Consider the following 23,622-nt stretch of genomic DNA (forward strand, 5'->3'; position numbering starts at 1 on the left):
GGAGATATTGAAGAAGATGATCCACGGTGGCAACCCCTAACGGGAGCAGCCGAAAGAAGAAGAAGAAGTTGCATTTCCCCACTTGATCAAGTGTGCTATCATTTCCCTGTTTCTCTAAAATGTTTCGTAAACATGGGACAGAGTTGGTCTAACTATACACAAGTTTTGTCATCAAGTTTTCTTTGAGAAATCTCAACTTTTGCAAGAAAAGTTGCATACGTGCTGCTGTGTGGGTACGCAAGTTTTATAAATCTGACCCCAAGTTTTTATGCTGTGACGCGTTAAGGACAGGTGGCAGAACAATGGATGGCATGAAGCGTGGTTGAACTGCTAAGATATTTTACGACATATCTTAATAAAATTAAGTGTTTAAGTGTTTCAGATCTTTTTTCCTTAAAGACTTAATATAAAAAACAGTCGTTTGGTGAAACTTTGTGTGATATATAATAAACATGCATTGACCGTACATTACAAATATCCATCATCCCATTCATTACTGAACTTGTTTAATGAATTGCAGGGTTATGTGAGGCCTCATCTTTTGGCACAAGACAAGAACCAACCCTGGGCAAATTACCGGTTTGTCACAGAGAACATCAGGCCCCTGTAGTTAGCCGAACATGCACATGCTTACAGTGTGGCAGTATCTACTGAAAGATGGGAAATTTGTACAAATTCCCTACAGGAAATAACTGTGCCAAGATTCAAACCCAAGTTATTGAGGCTGTTAGGCAACATCCCAATCTATTTTGCAAACATAAACATGCACAGAAAATGTTATTTGTTGCTTCTCATGTTAGAGTTGTGTGAAGGAATGTGCCTTGCAGGGAACATCTAGCTTGTGCCAAAGGTCACTCTGAAAAGGCTCTGTGGATATAAACTTTATAAGAGGATTCATTAAATACATGGATGACTTTTGACCACAATTAGTGACAGTTCTTGCATATTGTCACAATCTTTGAAGGTGGCGTGGAATAAAGGTTAACTAATTTTATAAAAGAGAGTAGTGATGTTGCTTTCCAGATCTAATTGTCTGTGTTCAAATCCTGATGTGGTCTGTGTTTATTTTGCATGTTCTTGCCATGTCTACCTCGGTTTTCCTGTGGGTACTCTGTTATTCTACAACCTCAATGGTGTGTCAGACTGATTGACAATTCCAAGCTGACCCCTAGTATATGCATAGTCACTAGCACCCTGCTGAGTTGAACCCTGCGCTACTCACTCTTAAAATGGATGGTTCGATAGATGGCATTTTATTCAGTTTTTTGGTTAATCTATAAACTATCACTTGACAAAGAACCACTTCATTCCATTGCTTGGTTATTTGGGCCTTGAAGGCATTCCTAATATGTGGATAAACAGAAATTTTTAATGTACAGTAGGAAACCTAATGGGATACTGACAAATCAAGACAACTTGAAGTTAACACATGTTACTCATCTTTTTAAATCATGAGCCTATTTGAATTTTACATATCTACTACCGGGCGGCACGGTGGCGCAGTGGGTAGCGCTGCTGCCTCGCAGTTGGGAGATCTGGGTACCTGGGTTCGTTTCCCGGGTCCTCCCTGCGTGGAGTTTGCATGTTCTCCCCGTGTCTGCATGGGTTTCCTCCCAAAGACATGCAGGTTAGGTGGATTGGCGATTCTAAATTGGCCCTAGTGTGTGCTTGGTGTGTGGGTGTGTTTGTGTGTGTCTTGCGGTGGGTTGGCACCCTGCCCAGGATTGGTTCGTGCCCTGTGTTGGCTGGGATTGGCTCCAGCAGACCCCCGTGACCCTGTGTTCGGATTCAGCGGGTTGGAAAATGAATGGATGGATGGATATCTACTACCATCTATCTGTGATTAGTCATGGACCCATTATGGATTTAAAGGCTTTTTCTAGATACCTTTATGTGGATGGTTCATTTACAAACTAAAAATGTATCTCCTATGGCATCACTCTAAAAGAACACCTTGGCACCTTTGTTTTTAAAAATGTAGGATGGGCCCCAATGACCCCACCTTGGAATAGACTGATTTGAAACGAACTGACTCCCTGATTTTGATAATAAAAAAGCTTCTGTGTCTTGGATTCAGTGTCTCACCTAGTCATTGTTCTGGTAGAGTCTATATGTTCTCTCAAGATCTGCATGGGTTGTCATCCCACATGCTGAAGATGTGCAGATTAGATTCTGCACTGACCCTGTATTAGTGAATGTGTAAGTTTCCTGCATTATACTAATGGTGGAAAGCATCTGTCATCAAATTAGACAGACCAGCACAGATGAGTACCGTAGAGTGCACAGGAGAGGCTGGGCATCCAGTCAGCAGAGGGCTCCGGGAGTGTACTGTAACTGTGTCTGACTTTGTCTATTCTAACTGAGCATGGACCCTCAGTAGTTTATATTCTCCAGGAATGTTGTTGACTGGAGTTCGTGTATTCCTCTCATCTAATATCAACTGCTCATATTTCACCGTTAATATATCTGCAAAGTTATTATTAAGTTCCATCCATCCATCCCCACTTAAACCCACATATCTAGAGCAGAGTCGCTGTGTGGCTGGGGCCTATCCCAGGAATCACTGGGCACATGACAGGAACATCACCTGGACAGGACAAACACAAGCCTGGGGAGGACATCCATCAGCAAGTTGCTTTGTTTGACTGTGTGATTGAACAAATCTGTATCTTTATGTGTATTCATTAACTAATTAGTAATTTGCCCTGTGTGTAATTGTAATTAATCTGTAAACTTATTACAGTGTTGTGAGACTGCACTCAGTGTTGAGCACTATTTAAAAAATGGATCGAATTGAATAAAATACTAAGTGCTTTTGGGATAGGCTTGAGCCTCTACAACCATGAATTGGATTAAGTGGGTTTGAGAAGGTTAGGTTATGTGGTGATTTTGTAAAAGAGTCTGTGATAATCCTCACTATAACTGGTATAATCTGAAATAGAATTTAATTGATTTTAGAGGGCACTTGGATATGTTTCTAAGCCTGAAAAGTAATAAAGCAAGTTAAGACTGAATGGTTTTGAAAAACACTTTCTGTTAGTTCTCATTGTGATGAGCAAAAGTTGAAACTAGATTCTGCAAAGCACTTTGCCATAGTTTTCAACAAGAAAAGTCTGTGTAAAAAGACTGAATAAACCTCGTCAATGAATTATGAACCCTTGTGTACTGCAGGGGTCTCCATAACACGGTGATCCTTACAGCTTTGTTCCTACTATGATTAACTATAACAAATTAGTCCAAGGTGAGAGTTTATTCAAAAATTGAATTTCTCATATGGCTCATAAGACCTTACAGAGAAGAGGGATTAAGGGGTCACTCCTAAAGCCAAGCCTGGGGATGGCATTCTTCAGAAAGTGCCAGGTACATGGATTGGACTGGCTGATAATAAAACTCACGTGGAGAAACTATGAAGGGCCAGTTGTAATACACTGAGGTGGTTCCTAGCATAGTCAGTATAGGCAAATGTGTAGGGAGGTAAATGACCCGGGACACACAGATGCCCCTGTGAAGCACACCCTCATCACCCTAGCATTTATTTTGGTGGCTGTAGCTGGTGCCTCTTTAATAATAATAATAATTCTTTGCATTTATATAGTGCTTTTCTCACTACTCAAAGCTCTCAGCAATTTGCAGGTTAAGGGCCATGCTTAAGGGCCCAACAGAGCAGAGTCCCTTTTGGCATTTACGGGATTCAAACTGGCAACCTTCCGATTGCCAGTGCAGATCCCTAGCCTCAGAGCCACCACTCTTTCACTGTTCGCCACTCCTCCACCTTTACTTCTGTTAAACAGAATGGAGCCCAAGAAGGAGGAGTGGTGGCAGAAAAGGAGTTCGTGACTCAAAGTCCAGTACTGAGCAGGTCAGTAAAATGACATCACGCAAAATGCATGCATGTACTCCTCTTTACTTTAAATTCACACAGGTCTATGGAATAGTACACCAGCATAAGATCTATACTGTAACACCTGGAGTGTTGGCTCTGTGGCTAAAGAATCTGGGCTGGTTACTCAAAGATTGCCAGTTCAAATCAGAAGGACAGAAGGAATGCTACTCCATTAGGCCCTAAAGCTTTGCCATTAACCTGCAATTGCTCCAGGGGTGCTGTACAATAGCTCACTTTGTGCTCTGTTCCTAAAACTCTAAGTAAGTTGGGTTATGTGAAAAAGAGAATTTCCCCTTGGGGATTAATGCACCATACCAAAAATATTGCCTCATTTACAATTAAACAGATAAATTAATTAAATGCAATAAAATAAATAATAAAAAGTTCCCACAAGTTAGTAGGATTGGTTTTTCCATCTTCATTACATTGATTTTGTTTCCACTTTGTCAGTGGGTATATTGTTAATCATCTCTAATTCAGAACTAGGGGCCTCATGTATAATGCCTTGCATAGAATTCAGACTAAAACATGGCATACAGATAAAACTAGAAATGTGCGTATGCACAAAATAATTCAGGTGCATAAAACTCTGCCTAAGCAAAGTTCTGTGCATTTCCCTTTATAAATCCCAATCAGCGTGAATTTTAATGCACAAGCCCTCCTGACTCCTCTCAAAATTTCACATATTTGAATATGCAAATCAATATAAATAGCTAGTTCCATTCAGTGTTTTGTTAAAAATCAATGGCAAAAGCATATGTAAAAAAGAATTTCAGTGAATGCGAAATGGAGGTCCTGCTCAGTGAAGTGGAGGCAAGGAAAAACATACTATTTGGCTGCTTAAGCAGTGATATATGAAACAAAAGGAAATTGATGGAGCAGCACAGCATGGCGGAAGCACTCAAAAGTTCAAGTAGCACACTGCTCAAAATAAAAAAAAAGTGGTCAGGTATCAAAGTAAACATGAAAAGGTGAGTCGCAGTCCACTGTCTGAGTGTCAGCACCACTGAAGGAGGTAGTGGAATTCCGGGGCTCACACCGTTTGAGCAGTGAGCTGCTGCAGTTATTGGTGAGACCATAGGTACAGGGTTCCACGTTCACCCCCCTGGCCAGATATTTTCTTTGCACGTGGTGACCCCTTTTTATAGAACTATTATTTTTTTATTATGCCAATACAATTCAACATGGTGGCACAAAGTTGACCTCTTGTGGCATTTTTTAGTTCTTTGGCCTACTTATCCTGCATTAAGTGCACACATTTTACACATTTTTCCAGGTACTTCGAACTTCTCCTAAATCATTCATGCTAGGGTAAGTGGTGGACTCTGAACTGGGACCATTTCAATGAGGGAGGGTATGTGCCCAAAACTCCTATAATCAGCTCTTGCTCCCCATAGTCCTAAAAAGGAACTTGCATTAGGATGGATAGACTAGGAAAGAGTGCTGTTGCTTGGTGATTTTACATTTTGGCAGATCAAAGCACTCCAGTAGGTGAAGGAATGTTTGAAGTTACATAAGTGTATTTATCAGTAGGAGCTTAGCTGACGGGTCACTCTCTTTCCAGCATCAACACTTCCCACATATCACTTATGGCAGTAAACACACAAACAACAGCAGATGTGTTTTAGCCTTTACGCGTGTACTGAAAGAATTTCAAAACACCAAAGAGCAGTGCGACAGACCATAAATGTATTGTTTACCCTTTCAAAATGCAGAAAAATATACACAAATGCTCAATATGTTCTTCAGATTTACTCTACAACAACACAGAGAACCATTTCATTCTGCTTCAGATTTTGGAGGGTTTAAATACCTTAAAATGATGGGGAGAATTTGTGAGCTCATCCTGTTTGAGTTATTATGCATTGGCCAAATTTAATGTCCCTCCCTTAGTTTGTGCCCTGCCCATCACTTTCAATCCCACCCCTCGGTTTTTCTCTTTTTCTGTGTAGTCCCACCTATTGAATTAGAACTTTGAACTCTGTTTGATGTATCATCAAGGTGTAGAAGTGCTACCACTGGAAGGACTCCATTTCCCAGCAGCCCGAAGGGGATTGCCCTAATTGATTGCTTGAAATGGGACAAGAAGGGACAATAGGAAACTTGAAAAAAGGGCCAGCGAAGTAGCATGAGGTGGGGCTGTGTTTCTTTCTTTCCCGTATGTCCAATGTAACCACTGTGAAGTTATTTATACCCTGGATTGTTTCTCGCAAGGATGAATGGACTGTCTCTTGCCTGCCTGTTGAGTGAATAGCGGAGGATTAGTCATTGTGTGTCTTCGGAGGGAGAGCTCCCACAAATCTTACCCCTCGCTGCTCAGGACTACTGGTAGGACTGTTTAATTCATTTATTACGGAAGCTGTTCCCGGGATTGTCAATTTCATCTTTACTCCATACCATTTCATCCGTTTCTGCAGTATTGGTACTGTGATTAGGACATTGTCGTGAGTGTTTATTGTTGGGATTGATTGTTGTGTGTTATATTTGTATCGCCGAAGGGGAAGGAGAGGGTTGTCTAATTTTTGTTGTTTATATTTGATTTTACACTTAAAATATATTACACTCAATTGTTTTGATTGGGGGCGGCATGGTGGCGCAGTGGTAGCGCTGCTGCCTCGCAGTTAGGAGACCTGGGTTCGCTTCCCAGGTCCTCCCTGCGTGGAGTTTGCATGTTCTCCCCGTGTCTGCATGGGTTTCCTCCGATTTCCTCCCACAGTCCAAAGATATGCAGGTTAGGTGGATTGGCAATTCTAAATTGGCCCTAGTGTGTGCTTGGTTTGTGTGGGTTGGCACCCTGCCCGGGATTGTTTCCTGCCTTGTGCCCTGTGTTGGCTCCAGCAGACCCCTGTGACCCTGTGTTCGGATTCAGTGGGTTGGAAAATGGGTGGATGGATGTTTTGATTGGTGTCTCTATCTGTGAATGTGAGCGGGTTGGGCCAAGGCTGGGTGCGTTCCTGGAATCCCCACCAAAAAAATAAATAATTCACCGTCCTAGCGACGGTGTTAATCTGGGCGGCACTGGACTGCTACAAATGCATTAAACAAAATCCACTGATGTGTCCAGATCAGGCACAGGTGTGATTCCAGATGTTGGTAGCTTTTGACTTTTCTCCAGCATAGCAAGAAGAGATGCAGCAGGAAGTAATTTAAAGAAAGCCCCAGCCAACTTGGCTTTCAACTGCACATAAGCAGGGGAATCTGCCAAGTCAACTCCATAATAAACTCTTTGCTCAAATTCCATACATGTGTTCTTGTTTTAAGCACTTTCTTCAAGATCTCCTTGTTTGTTATTTGGCATTGATTGCTGTTTTTATAGAGCATTCTTGTGCTTGATTGAGTTGTATTTGCTAAAATATTTTGTTTCTTAAAAAATGAGCACCTCCAACTGTGAACCAATAAATACTAATATTCTTAAATTTTTGAAGACCACTTCATGAAACACTGGTAGTCCTCAGTAATCCACAGAAGCCCAAAAACCAGGTGAATATCCCATCACAAACCGGGATGCCTCATAAAATCTTCCTGGTGTGAATTGCATTCATCTTCAATTTATTATGGAAATGTCTTAGTGCTGGGTTTTTTTTTTTTTTGGCTCTTACAATATGATTTTGTACATATTATATACCTATGTTTTATAAGATCGTATGGATTTATTTTTCTTTTTGACACATTCTTTATTATTCTTACTTTATCTTGTTTGTTTTTTTCTTTTCTTGTAACTTTCTCTTTGACATCTTGTAAAGTGCTTTGAGCTACATGGTTTCTATGAAAATGTGCTATAGAAACAAATGTTGTTGTTGTGCAATGGAGATTTTATGTCATTGGTTGTGGTGACTGTCGGTTATTTGAAATATTTAAAAAAAAAAACCATAATCATCTTTAATGTCATGCTTGTTTTAAAGGGCATTACCATTACTTGTATTTTCATCTTAGTAATGACCTGGCTGCACATGTGTAATATGTCATCAGGTAAATGGATTGTCCTTTCATCCCATCACTATCTGAAATTAAGGATAAACTACAGACTTTGCTCAAATTTCCTTCACTTTCCACTTAAGGAACTCTAGGCTATGCTTTTCTGACTTTTTATTTTGGTTTTCAAATTGTTTTGATGATACTTTGTTTTTGAAATTTGCTATCCTTGCCTTCTGGGCCATTCATTATTCATTTTACCTTTGGAAGTACAACACTCTGTAGGTGAGCCATCAACTGCTTTTCAGCATTCCCCTTGTAAACTAAAGCCAACTAAATACCAGAGACTCATCCAATCACATGGCTGGAGTTTTTGGGTGGTTTCTAAAATTTGTTTCCTCTTTGCCCATTGACTTTGAGGACTTACCACAGTATCAGAGTTTATGATCCTGTCAAGTCCAAAGAGTTTCCTGATGTCACAGTTAGTTAACAATCTTCTAAAAATATCTGGGGTTGATTTTCCTTTAGACTGCTCTTGGAGTTTTTTTATATATGCTACAGTTGGCAGGCTCCTAAAAACTGAAGGATCATCTCCACACATTTTGAGAGTTCTACTGAAGACCCCTTCGGGTAACTTTCTCTTTTAACGGTTTAATTTTAATTCTCCACTGTTATGTATTAAAGTCCCCAATTTGTAAAAGACCAGTGGCTCCCATGGTCAGAAGATTTCAAATGTTAATCCCTCCTATTGTTATAACCAGGAAGTAAAATGGTTTGTCCAAATGGGCACAAAAGAGAATCTTGGCATTTCTACATGATAATCACCCTTTTCCACCCTCTCGAGCTTACACAGTTTTTAATGTTTGGAAAACGTATGGGATTAAATCAATTAGAGATTTGAATATAAATTATTTCTCTGCTCTCCTTTGAACAATTATAGTCCAAATTTAATCTTCCATCAACACAATTTTTTCACTATCTCCAAATTAGAAACTTTGCTAAACGAAATCTGCCCAGTTTTCCTCACCTCCCACCTATAGTATTTCTATTCCAGAGGAGATATTGATCAGTCTTGGGGACTCAGACAGCATTTCCATAATATATAAAAACATCTTAAAATCCCTTCCTTTTAAAGATCCCAGAGTACAGTGGGAAAAAGGATCTCTTACTCAACATTTTTAGTGAAAAGCAGCCACAAACAGAATTCACTCAAGCTCCACATGTACAAAACATTCAATTATTCAAATTAAAATCTTTAATCAAGCACATCTATCTCATTTGAAAGTGTCCAAGAAGTTTTCAGGGCAAAATCCAACCTGTGAATGTTGCAATCGAGCTCCAGCCTCACTAGGTCACATGTTTTGGGCCTGCTCCAAATTAACATCATTTTGGACCAAGATTTTTAAATGCCTTTCAGACAGCCTTGGTGTCCCAATCCCTCCTAATCCACTAACAGCTGTGTTTGGTGGACTCCCAGATGGGCTTAAAGTGGAGAAAGACAAACAAACTGTGATTGCCTTTACTACACTATTGACACGTAGACTTATCTTGCTCAACTGGAAGAATCCTAACTCACCTCTTTTAAGTCAGTGGGTAACTGATGTTTTATACTATTTGTAATTGGAAAAAATTAAATTCTCACTTAGTGGATCTGCATAAAACGTTTTTAAAACCTGGCACAACCTAATCAATAACATTTTAGAATAAGCAGTTAAATTGATGAAAAGACTCCTTTCTGTTTATACTACTCTTAGCAGTCTTGCTCTGGTTGTTGGCCTTCCAGCCTTTCTCATGGATAGGGGTTGATTTGATTTTAGTTTTGTTAAGTTTGACTTGATTGTATGGAATGTTATATGTATTTAATAAATTCAATAAAAATGTATTAAAAAAAAAGAGAATCTTGACCACTGAATTACAGGAGGGGGCAATTGAGAAGAGTAGCCAGTGTACAGGCCAATTCAACAATGCAAAAGATCATGAGATTAATATACTTTCCCGAACTAATTGCACAAGATTGAAATTTTTGTTTTTTTGTTTGAAAATGTTAAACTTGGTTGCCATTATTGCCATATAAATAGTGTACTGCAATCACACATTAAAATGTCTATTATCAGGTGATTTAATAATTAATACCACTGCAATCAAGAATATATGGATATAGTGCGTTTTTGACTTTCCAGTTACAAACCTTATGTTACTCTTATCTGAGTTTTTCTCCTGATTCTTCTTTTTTTTTTCTTGTTGCTATTTTTCTACTCTTACAACAATACTTAAGCTATGCACATTCTAAGTGACAGCAGTCTCCTTGGCTAATTCATTGTGTATTCCATAGTACCGTTTTTGGATTTCAGTGTTCAATCAATACTGTACCACAATCAGGTCACCCCTAATTACCACAGAGTATTCCGCCCACTGACTAAACCCCAAAAATGTTCAGAACACTTGAGGTTACCCTTTGATGAATAATGCCCTAATGTGTACTGAAGGTTTCCCAGCAGCCAGATTGTTAAATTTCCAATCTTCAATTGTAGGGGTCCCCTGCTTTGGTGTACAGATGGGTAAAATAAACAGAATGTGTCTTATTTGGTATGTGAGAGGATATAAAAGCATGCTGTCTGTCACATGATGTGACAGAAATACAAATGGAGTTGTGGCACATCAGAGTGCCTTCCCAGCTGAGCTGGGCTCTTAAAAGGTCACCGCCAGTGCTGCTATTCCACAAACTTCACCCGGCTGACTTGCATTTTCTGAGTGTGGATTTAGGATTAGTGGCTTTTAATTAAATAGCCAATTTGTAGAAGCAATGGATTAGACAGGATAACAGCAGACCTCTTCTACCCGGGGACTAATTTAAAATGGAGCAAACACAAGAGATACATGAAGCCCCAGAGCAGGGGAGACATTTTGGCTTTATGGATTCTTTTGAGCCACAGGCTCAGCTTTGTTTACTTAATGTGGTAGTAAAGATAATGTCACAATTCCTTAATTGGTGTAGCTCATAATGATAGTAATAATAATAATAATAAGCCCTGTGGTAAATGAGCCTCAAAGTATTCATGAGGTAGGCTAGCTCGCTTATACCACACCTTATTCCCTCTCCTATACCATCTTTTTCAGCCATGGCCTCCTCTTTCTTCTGCCTGCCACCACACTCCATGGCCTATCAGAAACCTTGCTACATTGTTGGCCAGTAAACTATTCCAATTGATGTTTGTACATCATGCACATATGACGGATACGTACTGGCAGCACCACCAGTTTTCTACCAGGCTGTGACACTGGAGCCAAGTCCTTCTGACCAATATTAATAATTGATTTTAGCGTTTATTGTGTTCTATTCACATTTCTCCTCCAGGTTTTGAGGTGAGGTTGGCAGCATCTTCTTTAGCCCTTGCAGATTCTACCTATCTTTCAGAATCTGCTTAGTGTCAGCCCCTGCCCACCTCCCTTCCCGTCTCCGTCCTGTTGGCACACTCACCCATGCAGGCATCCCTATGCTCTTCAAAGCCAGCACTGCAGACACATCTTCCAATTGGGACCAGCCACTCTCCTTCTGCACTGCAATACATTTTGGGGGTGTCTCTTTCCTCAGCATGACCCACACACTGGCCCCTCACTTCCACCAGAGAGGAGGAGTCTGCCCCGGTCACCACATCAGTGAACATTGCCAGATTGCGGATCATGGCTGTGCATTTCTTGTAGTAGACCCGCACACTCACAATGGCAAGGCAAGCACCAATGTCCTGTACAGCCAAGTAGAAGCCTCGTCTTGCTAAGGGGCCGACTCCACGCACCTCAGTGTTCAGCTTAAGCCGTCGCACTCCCAGGTCCACACCAGTAAAACTTTCATCAGCAGCAATGGTGTCAATTTTGGTGAACTGGTTTTCCCAGATATTTGTCCCAACGTCTCGATCAGTCTCGTAATAGTAGAGGTTAAAGGTCTCTTTGCAGGTGCCTAGAACCCCTGGCATGCTGTTGCAGTCCCGGAGCGTGAACTTGATTTCAACATAAATACGACGGGCACCATCTCGCTGTATCCAGTTGGTACGCAGCCAATTGTTTTGATTGGGAGTCATAACGTTACACACCTGGTAGGTGTGAATGGGGCTGAAGTATTCATCCATCTCATTAATGGCTTCCCACTAGAGAAAAGAAAAAGAAAGAGAAAAAACTTTAAACTATTTGGTGAAAGTAATTCATCCTTAATTTTTAGAACTTAATAAGCCAAGAACATCAGTGGAACTAAAGAAAACAGAAACATATTTGTTGAATGCTGATGCCTCAGAACTACTACATCCTCAGCTATAAACACTGCATCTCCCATGAGGCCTCAGGGTTTCCCAGTACACTTAGAACATTCCTCCGCTTTGAAACTGGCACCAGTGCCCTAGGACCTCAATGGAAGATCAAAGTTCAAGAAAATTGAATAGCAGAGATAAATTCTGATGAAATGTAAAGAAGAAGCCACACATTTCACTCCCTTTAGGCCTCTACCTACAGGGTGTTCCACCAAATCTGAAGCTGGTTGAACATTTTAATATCTAAACTCCTTTTATTGATTTATTTTTTTTCATCATGCCCTTAAGTAGAATGGAAACTGTATAATAAAAACTGCATCTCCTGGAAACTGTTAGGAGAGGAAAAGTTTTAAAAAAGTAAACTGTGCTGAATATGTACAGTGCCTATGGAAAGTGTTTACCCCTTGGACACTTTAACACTCTCTTGTTATATGACATTTAAAAACAATGAATTTAATTTGACATTTTTAACATTGATCAATGGAAAAAGACTCTTTAGTGTTTAAATGATTACAGGTTTCTGCAAAGTCCATCCATCCATTATCCAACCTGCTATATCTTAACTACAGGGTCATGGGGGACTGTTGGAGCCAATCCCAGCCACCACAGGGTGCAAGGCAGGAAATAAACCCCGGGCACGGCGTAGCCCACCGCAGGGTGCACAAACACACACCCACACACTAAGCACACACTAGGGACAATTTAGAATCGCCAATGCACCTAACCTGCATGTCAAACCCTGAACACTATGGCCAAAATAGGATTGCCAGTCCACCAAGCCTGTATGTCATTAAACTGTGGGAGGAAACTGGAGTACCCAGAGGAAACCCACACAGACACGGGGAGAACATGCAAACTCCACGCAGGGAGGACCCGGGTCTCCTAACTGTGAGGCAGCAGCGCTACCCACTGCGCCACCGTGCCACTCTTTCTGCAAAGTGATCTAAATAAATTACAAATATAAAACACAAACTTAATGTATGGGCATTGTACCCGAGAAGATCATCAAACGTAAACTGGCAAGGTGTTCCACTAAAAAGAAGAGGAGCTGACATTTTACGTCCACCATTACACCATTAGTATATCCAGGTGTCTTTTTGCTGCTTTTCCTAAACTTACAGTACATGGCACACCTTAGAGTTCTCCTCCTTCTCCTCTAGTCTGTGCCATGATGATCAGCAGAGCTGGCAATGGCAGCTGATGAAAAACATTTGAGTGGGGGCAAAGTTTTTGGGGGGACAAACTGAAGCAGCACTTATGTATTATATAGTGCCTTTCATATATATCTATCTATCTATCTATCTATCTATCTATCTATCTATCTATCTATCTATCTATCTATCTATCTATCTATCTATCTATCTATCTATCTATCTATCTATCTATCTATCTATCTATCTATCTATCTATCTGATTATTCCACATGTTCTCATGGTCCTTATCATAGTGTCAATGCACATCTTGGCCTGTCCAGACCCATAGGACAAATCCAGGCTAAAATGTATTATATCCTTTTCACCATGCTGCCCAATCTGATGCCAACGTTCCTATTTCTACTGTGATCCAAAACTTAAGTCTGTGACATTCACAGTCCCCTTATTCTTCCAGTAACTTGTCCTATAGATGTGAAAAGGAACAGTTCCACCTGTTACCCAAATTTTATACTACACCTGTCTCCAAATTGTCCAGTCCTCTGCCAACTTGTCCAGTTCCCCATTTTGCAAAAACCCACACCACGATGCACCCCCACCTCAGTAAATTTCCAATAATTGATAACACATCCATAATATAAGTTCAATTCAAACCTTATACAGCCTCTGCCTCAGTTTATGGTCATTTTCACTGTATTCCATAAATGCAATCATTAGTCCTCTTATTTTTCTGAAGTCTGTCATTTATCAGTTTATCATTTACCACACCTACAGAGTCATTCCCACCCTAATTGTGTTCTACATTTGGTTTAATTGTAAGATCCACAGACCCCCACATCTTAAAACATAACTTGCCCCCCAACCTGTCTTGCACTACTGTACACCCACAGAACAGGTCCAACCTAAATCTTTTTCTGCCTTTATGATCAGATTACTTATATTTCCATGAACATAAATTTTACCTTCCTTTTCTTTAGGCCTGAAAATTTCTCAGTTTCTTTCTGTTTAAACTGAGTCACTTCACTCAGTGTGACGAACAATGTAGCATGGATTGTGAACTATCTTAAAGACAGACCTCAGTATGTGCGTCTTGGGAACTGCACGTCTGACATTGTGGTCAGCAACACAGGAGCGCCACAAAGAACTGTACTTTCTCCGGTCCTGTTCAGCCTATATACATCGGACTTCCAATACAACTCGGAGTCCTGCCACGTGCAAAAGTTTGCTGATGACACTGCTATCGTGGGCTGCATCAGGAGTGGGCTGGAGGAGGAGTATAGGGACCTAATCAATGACTTTGTTAAATGGTGCGACTCAAACCACCTACAACTGAACACCAGCAAAACCAAGGAGCTGGTGGTGGATTTTAGGAGGCCCAGACTCCTCATGGACCCCGTGATCATCAAAGGTGACTGTGTGCAGATGGTGCAGACCTATAAATATCTGGGAGTGCAGCTGGATGATAAATTAGACTGGACTGCCAATACTGATGTTCTGTGCAAGAAAGTACAGAGCCAACTATACTTCCTTAGAAGGCTAGCGTCCTTCAACATCTGCAATAAGATGCTGTAGATGTTCCATCAGACAGTTGTGGCGAGCACCCTCTTCTACGCGGTGGTGTGCTGGGGTGGCAGCATTAAGAAGAAATACGCCTCACGCCTGGACAAACTGGTGAGGAAGGCAGGCTCTATTGTTGGCATGGAGCTGGACAGTTTAACATCTGTGGAAGAGCGAAGGGCGCTCAGCAGGCTCCTATCAATTATGGAGAATCCACTGCATTCACTAAACAGTATCATCTCCAGACAGAAGAGCAGCTTCAGCGACAGACTGCTGTCACTGTCCTGCTCCACTGACAGATTGAGGAGATCGTTCCATTCCACCCGGGGGGGTAAACGTTAACATTTAACATTATACAAAGTTATTGTCTGTTTTTCACCTGCATTATTATCAATCTTTAATTTAATATTATTTATTGTATCAGTATGCTGCTGCTGGAGAATGTGAATTTCCCATTGGGATTAATAAAGTATCTATCTATCTATCTCTAACTATCTCATACTATTAACTTGATCAATGTTTCCCAATATTTTTTTCAGTAATGACACAATTTTTGAAACGAAACTCATCCCAAGGCACACCACTATTTTACTAACTACAAATACATTATTATTATTATACAGTAAGTGCCTTGAGTATGGGAAAGGTGCTATATAAATAAAATGTATTATTATTATTATTATTATTATTATTAGGTGCTCAACTGTCCGAAAGGTTGGGATTATTCAGTCAGTTAAAAAGGAGCTCTGAGAGAGCGTTCAACAGACATGGCACTTAGTGAGCACTTTGGTGGCATCTCCAAGCTGCTTTTTCCCTTTGCCCATCCCTCTCTGCCTCAAAGGCAATAGGTAGCCACACTTGGTGACTTGGCACAGTCTGACTTTGCTTCCATTGGTTAGCTTCAGGGTCTCAGGATATCTGTCTGCAACTGGATACCTCTAGTCAGGAGGGGCTGAATTCATTCTTATATAAAGACTCAAAGCTGTAATTGTTGCCAAAGGGACTTTAGTAAACTAAAGAATTAAGAGAAACTGTATGAATGGCACAGTTTTTCTGATTTTTTCTCAGTGTTTTTTGAGGAGCAGCCGTATCCTCTAGGGGTGCGAACAGCCCCCGTGCTCACAATATATTTGAGGAGTTTTATTTAATATGTAATACGCACTCTGGTTGGGTAGCTTCTCAGCCATCTGCCAATAGCGTCACTTGTATGAAATCAGCTGGGCAAACCAACTGAGGAAGCATGTACCAGAAATTAAAAGACCCATTGTCCACTGAAACCCACGAACCAGCGAAAAATCCACGATATATATTTAAATATGCTTACATATAAAATCTGCGATGGAGCGAAGCCACGAAAGTCAAAGTGCGATATAGCGAGGGATTACTGTAATGCTTCATGGTGGTAAAGCTGGAGTTGAGTCTAAAGACAAAACTCTTGGTTTACCAGTTAATTTACATCACTGATCTCACCTATGATCATGAACTGTGGATAATAACTGAAAGATTGCAAGTATAAGAAGCAGACATCAGGATTTTTCACATCCTGAAAAATGGCTAGACTCACACTCCATGAAAGGGTGAAAGGCTTAGAAATTTGGGAGAGCTTCTGAGTACAATTGCTGCTTCTCAGGATTGAGAGGAGCCAGTTGAGGTGGTCGGGGCATGTCATAAAGATGCCCCCAGTCAGCCTACTCTGGAGCTGGTCTGTGCATGTTCCCACTGGGTGGATTACATCATCAGCTGATTTGGGAACACCTGGAAATTCAGTAAGAAGAGCTGGAATCTGTAGCTAAGGACATTGAAGTCTGAGTTGACCTACATGGCCTGCTGTCACCACAGCCCTCACCAGAAAAAGTGATTGAGAAAGTGAGAAAAGATTCTCACAAAGAAAGTCTCTACTCCACGTATGTCAATGCCATTCTGGAGGGCCTAACTCTCTGCCATGAAAAAATTGGCAAATGTTGGTCCTCCAATGGATCGACATGGTGGCCTCCACCCAATACTTTTTAAAGGGACAGGGCACATAACTAAACATGCAGTAAATACATAAACGCAAAAATACATAAAATACATACAATACCTAACAAATAATTAATTAACAAAATAATATTCAAAACATAACAACACATTACCAATAAGAAAATGTACAAAATTATATTTCATAAACAATAAAAATATTAAATTAAAGAAAGCTTTAATTCAGCCATGAAAAAATTGATGGCTATACCATAACAAAGTGTGTGTGTGTGTTTGTGTGTGTTTCAGGTCAGGTTCCCCTTGTTCATTCCAAAATAAATTAGTTCATCTCCTCTTAGGCAGGATCATCTACATGGGGGACATCCAGGTAATTACAGACAACAATTAGTGAATGAAATGACTAAACAATGGACTCATTAACTACTAATAAAAGTCACTAATTGAGGATCTAATTAAGCAAAGAGGAGATGGTGGAGGCGGCATGAAGCTTCCCTGTACACACTTGTGTACACACAGCATGAGCTCCCAGATGAAAGGCTGAATGGATATCCTCTCTGCGTAGGACTTTTGGGTGAAGTTGTGAAGATTTTTCAGTCAGTATCTGGCACAACATCCAGGGTTCTTTCCTTCCTTGCACCTGATATTATCAGGATAATCAGTTGTTCCTCATGACCGTTATCGGGTTAGAAAAAGGATAAATGTTTTCACTCTTCAAGTGCACTCTGCTCGCTCCCTTACACCTGCCTTTGCTTTGGTGTGATCAAAAAATTGATGAAGTGAATGTGTAAAGTGTGGAGGCCTTAGCAAGGTACCTGTAACAAGGGTTCAGTCAGTGTTTCACATACAGGAAACTGCCACAAGGCTTACTTGGACCAATTTAGGAGAAATTCCAGAGAAAGATTTGGATGTTACACAACAAGTCACATGTTTGACTGTGTTTCTACAGTTAGGAGTATCATGGCCTAGAAGAACTCCTGTGAACATTTCTCTGAGGTTTTGCCAGTCACCTGACGAAATCACAAATGACCATCAGTTTCAATATAAAGGTAGTACACAGGTGTGAATGATTAAAGAATGACAATCATATTCTTTTTTCTAGAGCCTACGGTGAATCCTTAACTCTGCTAATGTCTTTTTTGTCTTCTCTTCCTACCCAGTATCATTTTACCAAGCTAAGGATACAATGTGGTCAAAAGAAAGATGGAAACTCCATTCTTAAATGTTTATTTTTATTTTTACAGCATGCATATATATATATATATATATATATATATATATATATATATATATATATATATATATATATATATATAGTTACAGCTCCATCCAATCTGACTTTTCTTCCTTTGTGAGAAACGTCTTCCCCGTTTCCCACAAGCACAACAACACAGTCCAAAGTTCAAAACACTGCACAATACTAACCCTTCTTCTCTTTTCCTTTCTCCTCCACTCCTCCTCCCAACTCTGGCTCTCCGAGTTCTGTCTGCTGGCTCCTTTTATATGTTACCCGGAAGTGCTCCAGTTGCTTGATGATCTACTACCGGGTGTGGTGTAAGAATCACCCATATGGGCTCTGGAGCAGCTGAAGCGTCCCCTGGCGGCACCCCCAGATCCCAACAAAGCTGTATCCATCTCCATCTCCCATGAAGCCCTGTGGGAGTTCGAGACACCACTGCCACCCAGTGTTCTAGGGTTAGGTAATGTTCTGTCCATACTTGCTCCCCCAGTCCTTCCAAGGAAGAGGCACCTCGGCTGGGCAAGAATCCCAGACGTCTTTGACAAAAGTGCTGTAGACTTTATTGTTCCTGTGCTGTGAGGTGTAAATTGGCATTCACATAAAGATCATAAGTGTGGATGAACACAAAAATGTAAATCACACAAAATATCACAGTATAAACACACAGATGCTGATGGATTCAAACTGTATTATAGTAGGCAGCGTATTAGACTGAAGATAAGTGGGGAGGATTGGGTAATTGACAATGATATATTACACAGGTAAGGTAAGCTTTGAACCTCTGGAACAGTCACTTTACACTTTACAAGCCATAAAAGGTTGAAGAAGACAGACAGAGACACCTGGGGACTTGAAGAAGTAAAGCCGTTCAGAAAATATGGGGGGATCATGGAGAGAAGCATGGAATGTGACTCCTGACAACAATCCACAGCAGTGGAAGAGTGAACACCAATTCGCAAACAGCACAAGAAGAGCTGGGGCAAGTTTCAGTGTAACTGTTACTTTATCGGGTGTTTCCTCTGGCCATAACATCATGAAGGTAATTCTTCTGAAAGTATGGCAGTGGATCGTTCATTGTTAAATAAACTTGACCATTACGTGGACTCTCATTTGCTGTGTGTGCCTCAGTCTTTCCATCTTGGTCGTCATTACAGTTTTATTTGGAATATTGTTGAGAATTGGCAAGAATTATATGCAGCTCAGTGCAATATCCTACCTTAATTGAGCTTTCTTTCCTCTTTATATTCTTCTCTTGCTACTTTTATTATTCTTATTATATTCTTCTTCTTCTTCTTCTTCTTCTTCTTCTTCTTCTTCTTCTTCTTCTTCTTCTTATTATTATTATTATTATTATTATTATTATTATTATTATTATTATTATTATTATTATTATCTTTGTGGTTATCCCTTGGCCATAGTATCAAACAGCTATAAACCATCATCACAAGTGGCAATTTGTGGCACGGCATGCTATAAAATCACAACGTTATTCATTCTCAAACATGAATTCCTACTCTTCACTGGGAGGTGGAGTAGGATACTTCATGACTGCTTCTTGTGTCCTTATCTGAAGTAAGTCAAATTCTTATCCTAGTCAGGCAATTTCTAGGAGTAATTCTGAGATACTTGATAGACACAAACTCTGGTCTCTGACTTAGTCACTTCAGGACATCAGGTTTTCCTCCAGGACTCCCCTGTGTTTTGATGCATTCATGTTACTCTCTACCCTCACAAGCATCCCAGGGCCTGCTGCAGAGAAGCATCCCCACATCATGATGCTACCAACACCACATTCCATGGTGGGGATGGTGTGTTTTTGATATTGTGTAGTGTTTAAACATGCTGTTTAGTTTGATGGCCAAAAAGCTCCATTTTGGTTTAATTAGACCATAGAACCTTCTTCTTGCTGCTTTCAGAGACAGTCATGTGCCCTTTCTAGCCAATTTGTCACGTGTTTTTTTTAACAATGGCTTTCTCTTTACCATTCTCCCATAAAAATTTGACTGGTAAAGCACCCAGGCACAGCAGTTGTCTACACAATCATTTCAATATCTCTACTGTAGCTCTCCTAGGTCTCTTGGTGGTCTTCCGCAGTAGTTTTCTTCTTGCATGATCACTAAGTTACTGTGAATGACCTGGTTTATGCAGAATTACAGCTGTGCTATTCCCTTTCCATTGCCTGAACTATAGGGGATATTCAGTGACTTGGATATTTTATGGTCTCAATCCCCTTACTTATGCTTTTCACTCAACTTTTCATGGAGTTGCTTGAAGTGCTCTACTGTCTTCATTGTGTAAAGAGGCAGACAATGTAATTTGCCACAAGTTGTCCGTTCCAGGTATGATGCATTTATACAAGCAAAACCCCTTCACTATAGACTGGTGACTCCATGGGATTCATTCCATGATTTTTAAAACCAGCTGGGTCCACCATTGAAGATTTAGGAGTGTCATATTGGAGGTAATGAATATTTATGAGATCAATTATTTTGTGTTATATGTTTGTAATGATTCAGATCACTTTGCAGAGAGAGGTGGTACAGTAGTAGCACTGCTTCCTTGCAGTAAGGAGACCAGAGTTTGCATTCTGGGTCCTCCCTGTTTGGAATTTTCATGTTCTCCCAATGTCTGTGTGGGTTTCCTCTGGGTGCTCTGGTTTCCTACTACAGTTTAATGACATACAGGCTTGGTGGACTGGCAATCTTATTTTGGCCATAGTGTTCAGGGTTTGTTCCTTCCCTGCACCCTGTGCTAACTGGTATAGGCTCTAACACCCAATGCAACCCTGTTCAACACTATGGTTGGGAGCATACAGTGCATTGCTGCACCCACCACACTGCGAACCACCCAGATTGAGATCCGAGTGCAGCCACTCAATGGGTAACACCTGAGCACCACACTGAACAGTATGAGGTTTTTTACAGCGGCTGGAATGCCAATCCTGCCACCAACCCCCAAGTTTTCCCTGCAAGTTGGAGGACCTGCTTGCAGGGCTGGATGCAGATTAACGTCATAACCGAGGATGGAGCAAAGAGGGTTAAAAAATGACTGACTGACTGACTTTGCAGTGATCTGTTCTCAGTTTGACATTACAGAGTCTTTTATTGCCAAAAAGCCAAACTAAATCCACTTTGAATCAATTTTGTACATTAATAAAATATGAAACTTCCAAGGAGGTTGTCATGCGCATGTGCATAGTGAACAGCTGAAGGGCTCTTGTGACTATAATTCTACCTCCAGGGCTCCAGCGGTTGCCACTGTGTCCTAATGCCTTTCTCTCTTCCTCCTTCTGCAAATCAAATGATTAACAGCTGCAACACCTCTGATGTCACTTATGGTGTCCGTCCACCTGGACCCGACTCTTCCTGTCAGAAGCTCTGCCGTCTTGGGATAGTTCTGTTTGGAGCTCACGTTTACAAATACAACTCCACAATAATTGGACATATTTCGTTACTTCTTCAAAACCAATTATACTGGGTGACCAGGCTGGTACTCCAACTCATTATTGTTGTTGTCTCTTTCTCTTACAAGGTCAATACTTTTTAAAGGTACTGTATATGTTTCATGTATTCTATTTTTATGATCTCTGCACTTACATATTTATTTATAACATTTGATCATCATGCTAAAGCACTGCACATAGAAAGCAATATATACAAGATTTCACATTTATGAAAAACTAAGAGACCAAATGGAGTAATGGCTGATCTATATGAAGAATGTCTCTTATGCCTACAGCAACTAAAGAATTTTCTTATTTGATTTCCAATGGAATAAATAAGAAGAGAAACTTTCAGTTGAATGATTTGGTCCTGGGCTCATAAACCACTTCCTTAGCTTCAATGTTTCCTTTATTATATAACACCCAAAATGGTGCACATAAATATGAAAATTTTAACAATGATCAGAAATTTGTACTTTCTCCATGTAGTAATCAGAAATAAACAATGAAGAAATAGCTGGTCTGAAAAATGGACGGATGAATGAGGTGGCGGTTTTAAACTCCCTTACCGAGAGTGACTAAAGAATTTTCTGCTTTGATTTTCATGAAAAAATGTCTGATCATTTTTTTTTCTTTACAGAGCAGAGCTGCAACCCAAGCAAAGCTGGCTAAGGAATTTCATCCAGAGGCAATTAACTCGTCTCCCCGAACTCGTTCTTCAATTAATAAAAAAGCGTTTGAGGCAAGCTGCACTCGGAAAGACCTCGTTCGGTTGCAACTGGTGATCCCCCGTGGGGCTGATCTTCCGCAGAGCGCCTTTGCCGCTCTCCTTTCATCTCGCTAAGCTGGATTCTGTGTAACCCAGACTGTGGCGCCTGATAAACAGCACGCAGCGAGAAACAGCCACTTGCAAAATGATTTCCAGCATATCACAAGTAATTAGGCGGTCTAAAAAAAAAAAAACCCATTGGGCAATTGAGATGTCTTGAGCTAAGTGACAGACAGAGGTGAAGCTAAAGCCGGCTGGTGACAGGCATCTCTCTCTCCAGTTTTTAACCTACATAATCCATTTGAGGTAGGGTAGCAGGGGCAAACCAGGAAGAGGCCCTGTCCAGATGGTCAGTCCATTATAGGCCAACACACAAGCATCACCCAATACTGCTCTTTATTGTGCAGTTTATCATATTCCACAGTTTCTGAAGTGTCTGATTTGTCATGCAGTGCTCGACGCTGTTCCAGGAGAGATGTAAAAATAGAACATCACTGATCCATTATGATTAATTTTTAACTATCACACAGGTCTAATGACTAGAAACAAGAAAAAACAAAACTACTTAAATGTTCCACTAGTTCTCTTTTCTTTTGCTAGCAGGCAGATTTATTCAGCAGCTTATTCTGCAGATAATTTAGAGAAGGCGTGAGATGACAGTGAGAATGGTGTGCCTCGTCCCTACTTTCCCACATCTGTATCTGAGACCCCGGTGATCTACACTTTACCTAAGACCTTTGATTATGGGGCTATTTTGCGCATGCTGGCCCCTTTTGAAAACTATATTTTTGCCTCTTTTGTCAAACACCTTTTGACTAATAATTAAACTATTAAGATTATTTTAAGCAATGGCAGGTCCAAATGAACTGAGTGGCAGAGAAAAGAAAATGCTTTTTAAAGAAGGAACAGGCAAAGGTCAATACACACAAATTTAGAGTCACTAATAGCAAAACCAAAAATAACCTTTAGGTCCTTTCAGCTTCATTCATGTAAGGTGGAATTAACTTTTCCCTTTTAATTTTTCTTTCCGCAAAATGCAGTGTGTTTTGAAGGGGTTTAGACTCATATTGTTCTTTCAAATTCCACACTAAAGGAAGATTGATGTGCCTTTTCCTCACCATACCTTTCTGGAGGTTAAAGTCGTTATTTTATTGCAGGAAGCACTTCAAGTAACAGAATATTTTATCTGTGGCACTTCTTCATGATAATCACCTTTTTCCATCCTCTCAAACTTACACAATTTTTCAATGTTTACAAAAGGTATGAGATTAAATCATTTAGAGATTTGTATATGAATAATGTCTTTGCATCCTGCGAACAATTACATTACAAATTTAGCTTCCCATTAACACATTTTTTTCACTATTTCTAAATTAGAAACTTTGCTAAACGAAAT

The 23,622-nt window shown here is 40.3% G+C and overlaps 1 protein-coding gene across 1 annotated transcript in view; it reads right to left on the reverse strand.

Annotated features, from left to right (window-relative positions):
• The window catches only part of epha8 (eph receptor A8), a 633,561-nt gene that overhangs the window by 279,205 nt on the left and 330,734 nt on the right, over nucleotides 1–23,622 (reverse strand). The window contains exon 3 of the mRNA XM_051930368.1: nucleotides 11,274–11,937. Coding sequence (XP_051786328.1) covers nucleotides 11,274–11,937 — 664 coding nt within the window. The remainder of the gene's footprint in view (nucleotides 1–11,273; nucleotides 11,938–23,622) is intronic.

This window comes from Erpetoichthys calabaricus, chromosome 8 (assembly GCF_900747795.2).
Source record: "Erpetoichthys calabaricus chromosome 8, fErpCal1.3, whole genome shotgun sequence".
NCBI classification, from domain to species: domain Eukaryota; kingdom Metazoa; phylum Chordata; class Cladistia; order Polypteriformes; family Polypteridae; genus Erpetoichthys; species Erpetoichthys calabaricus.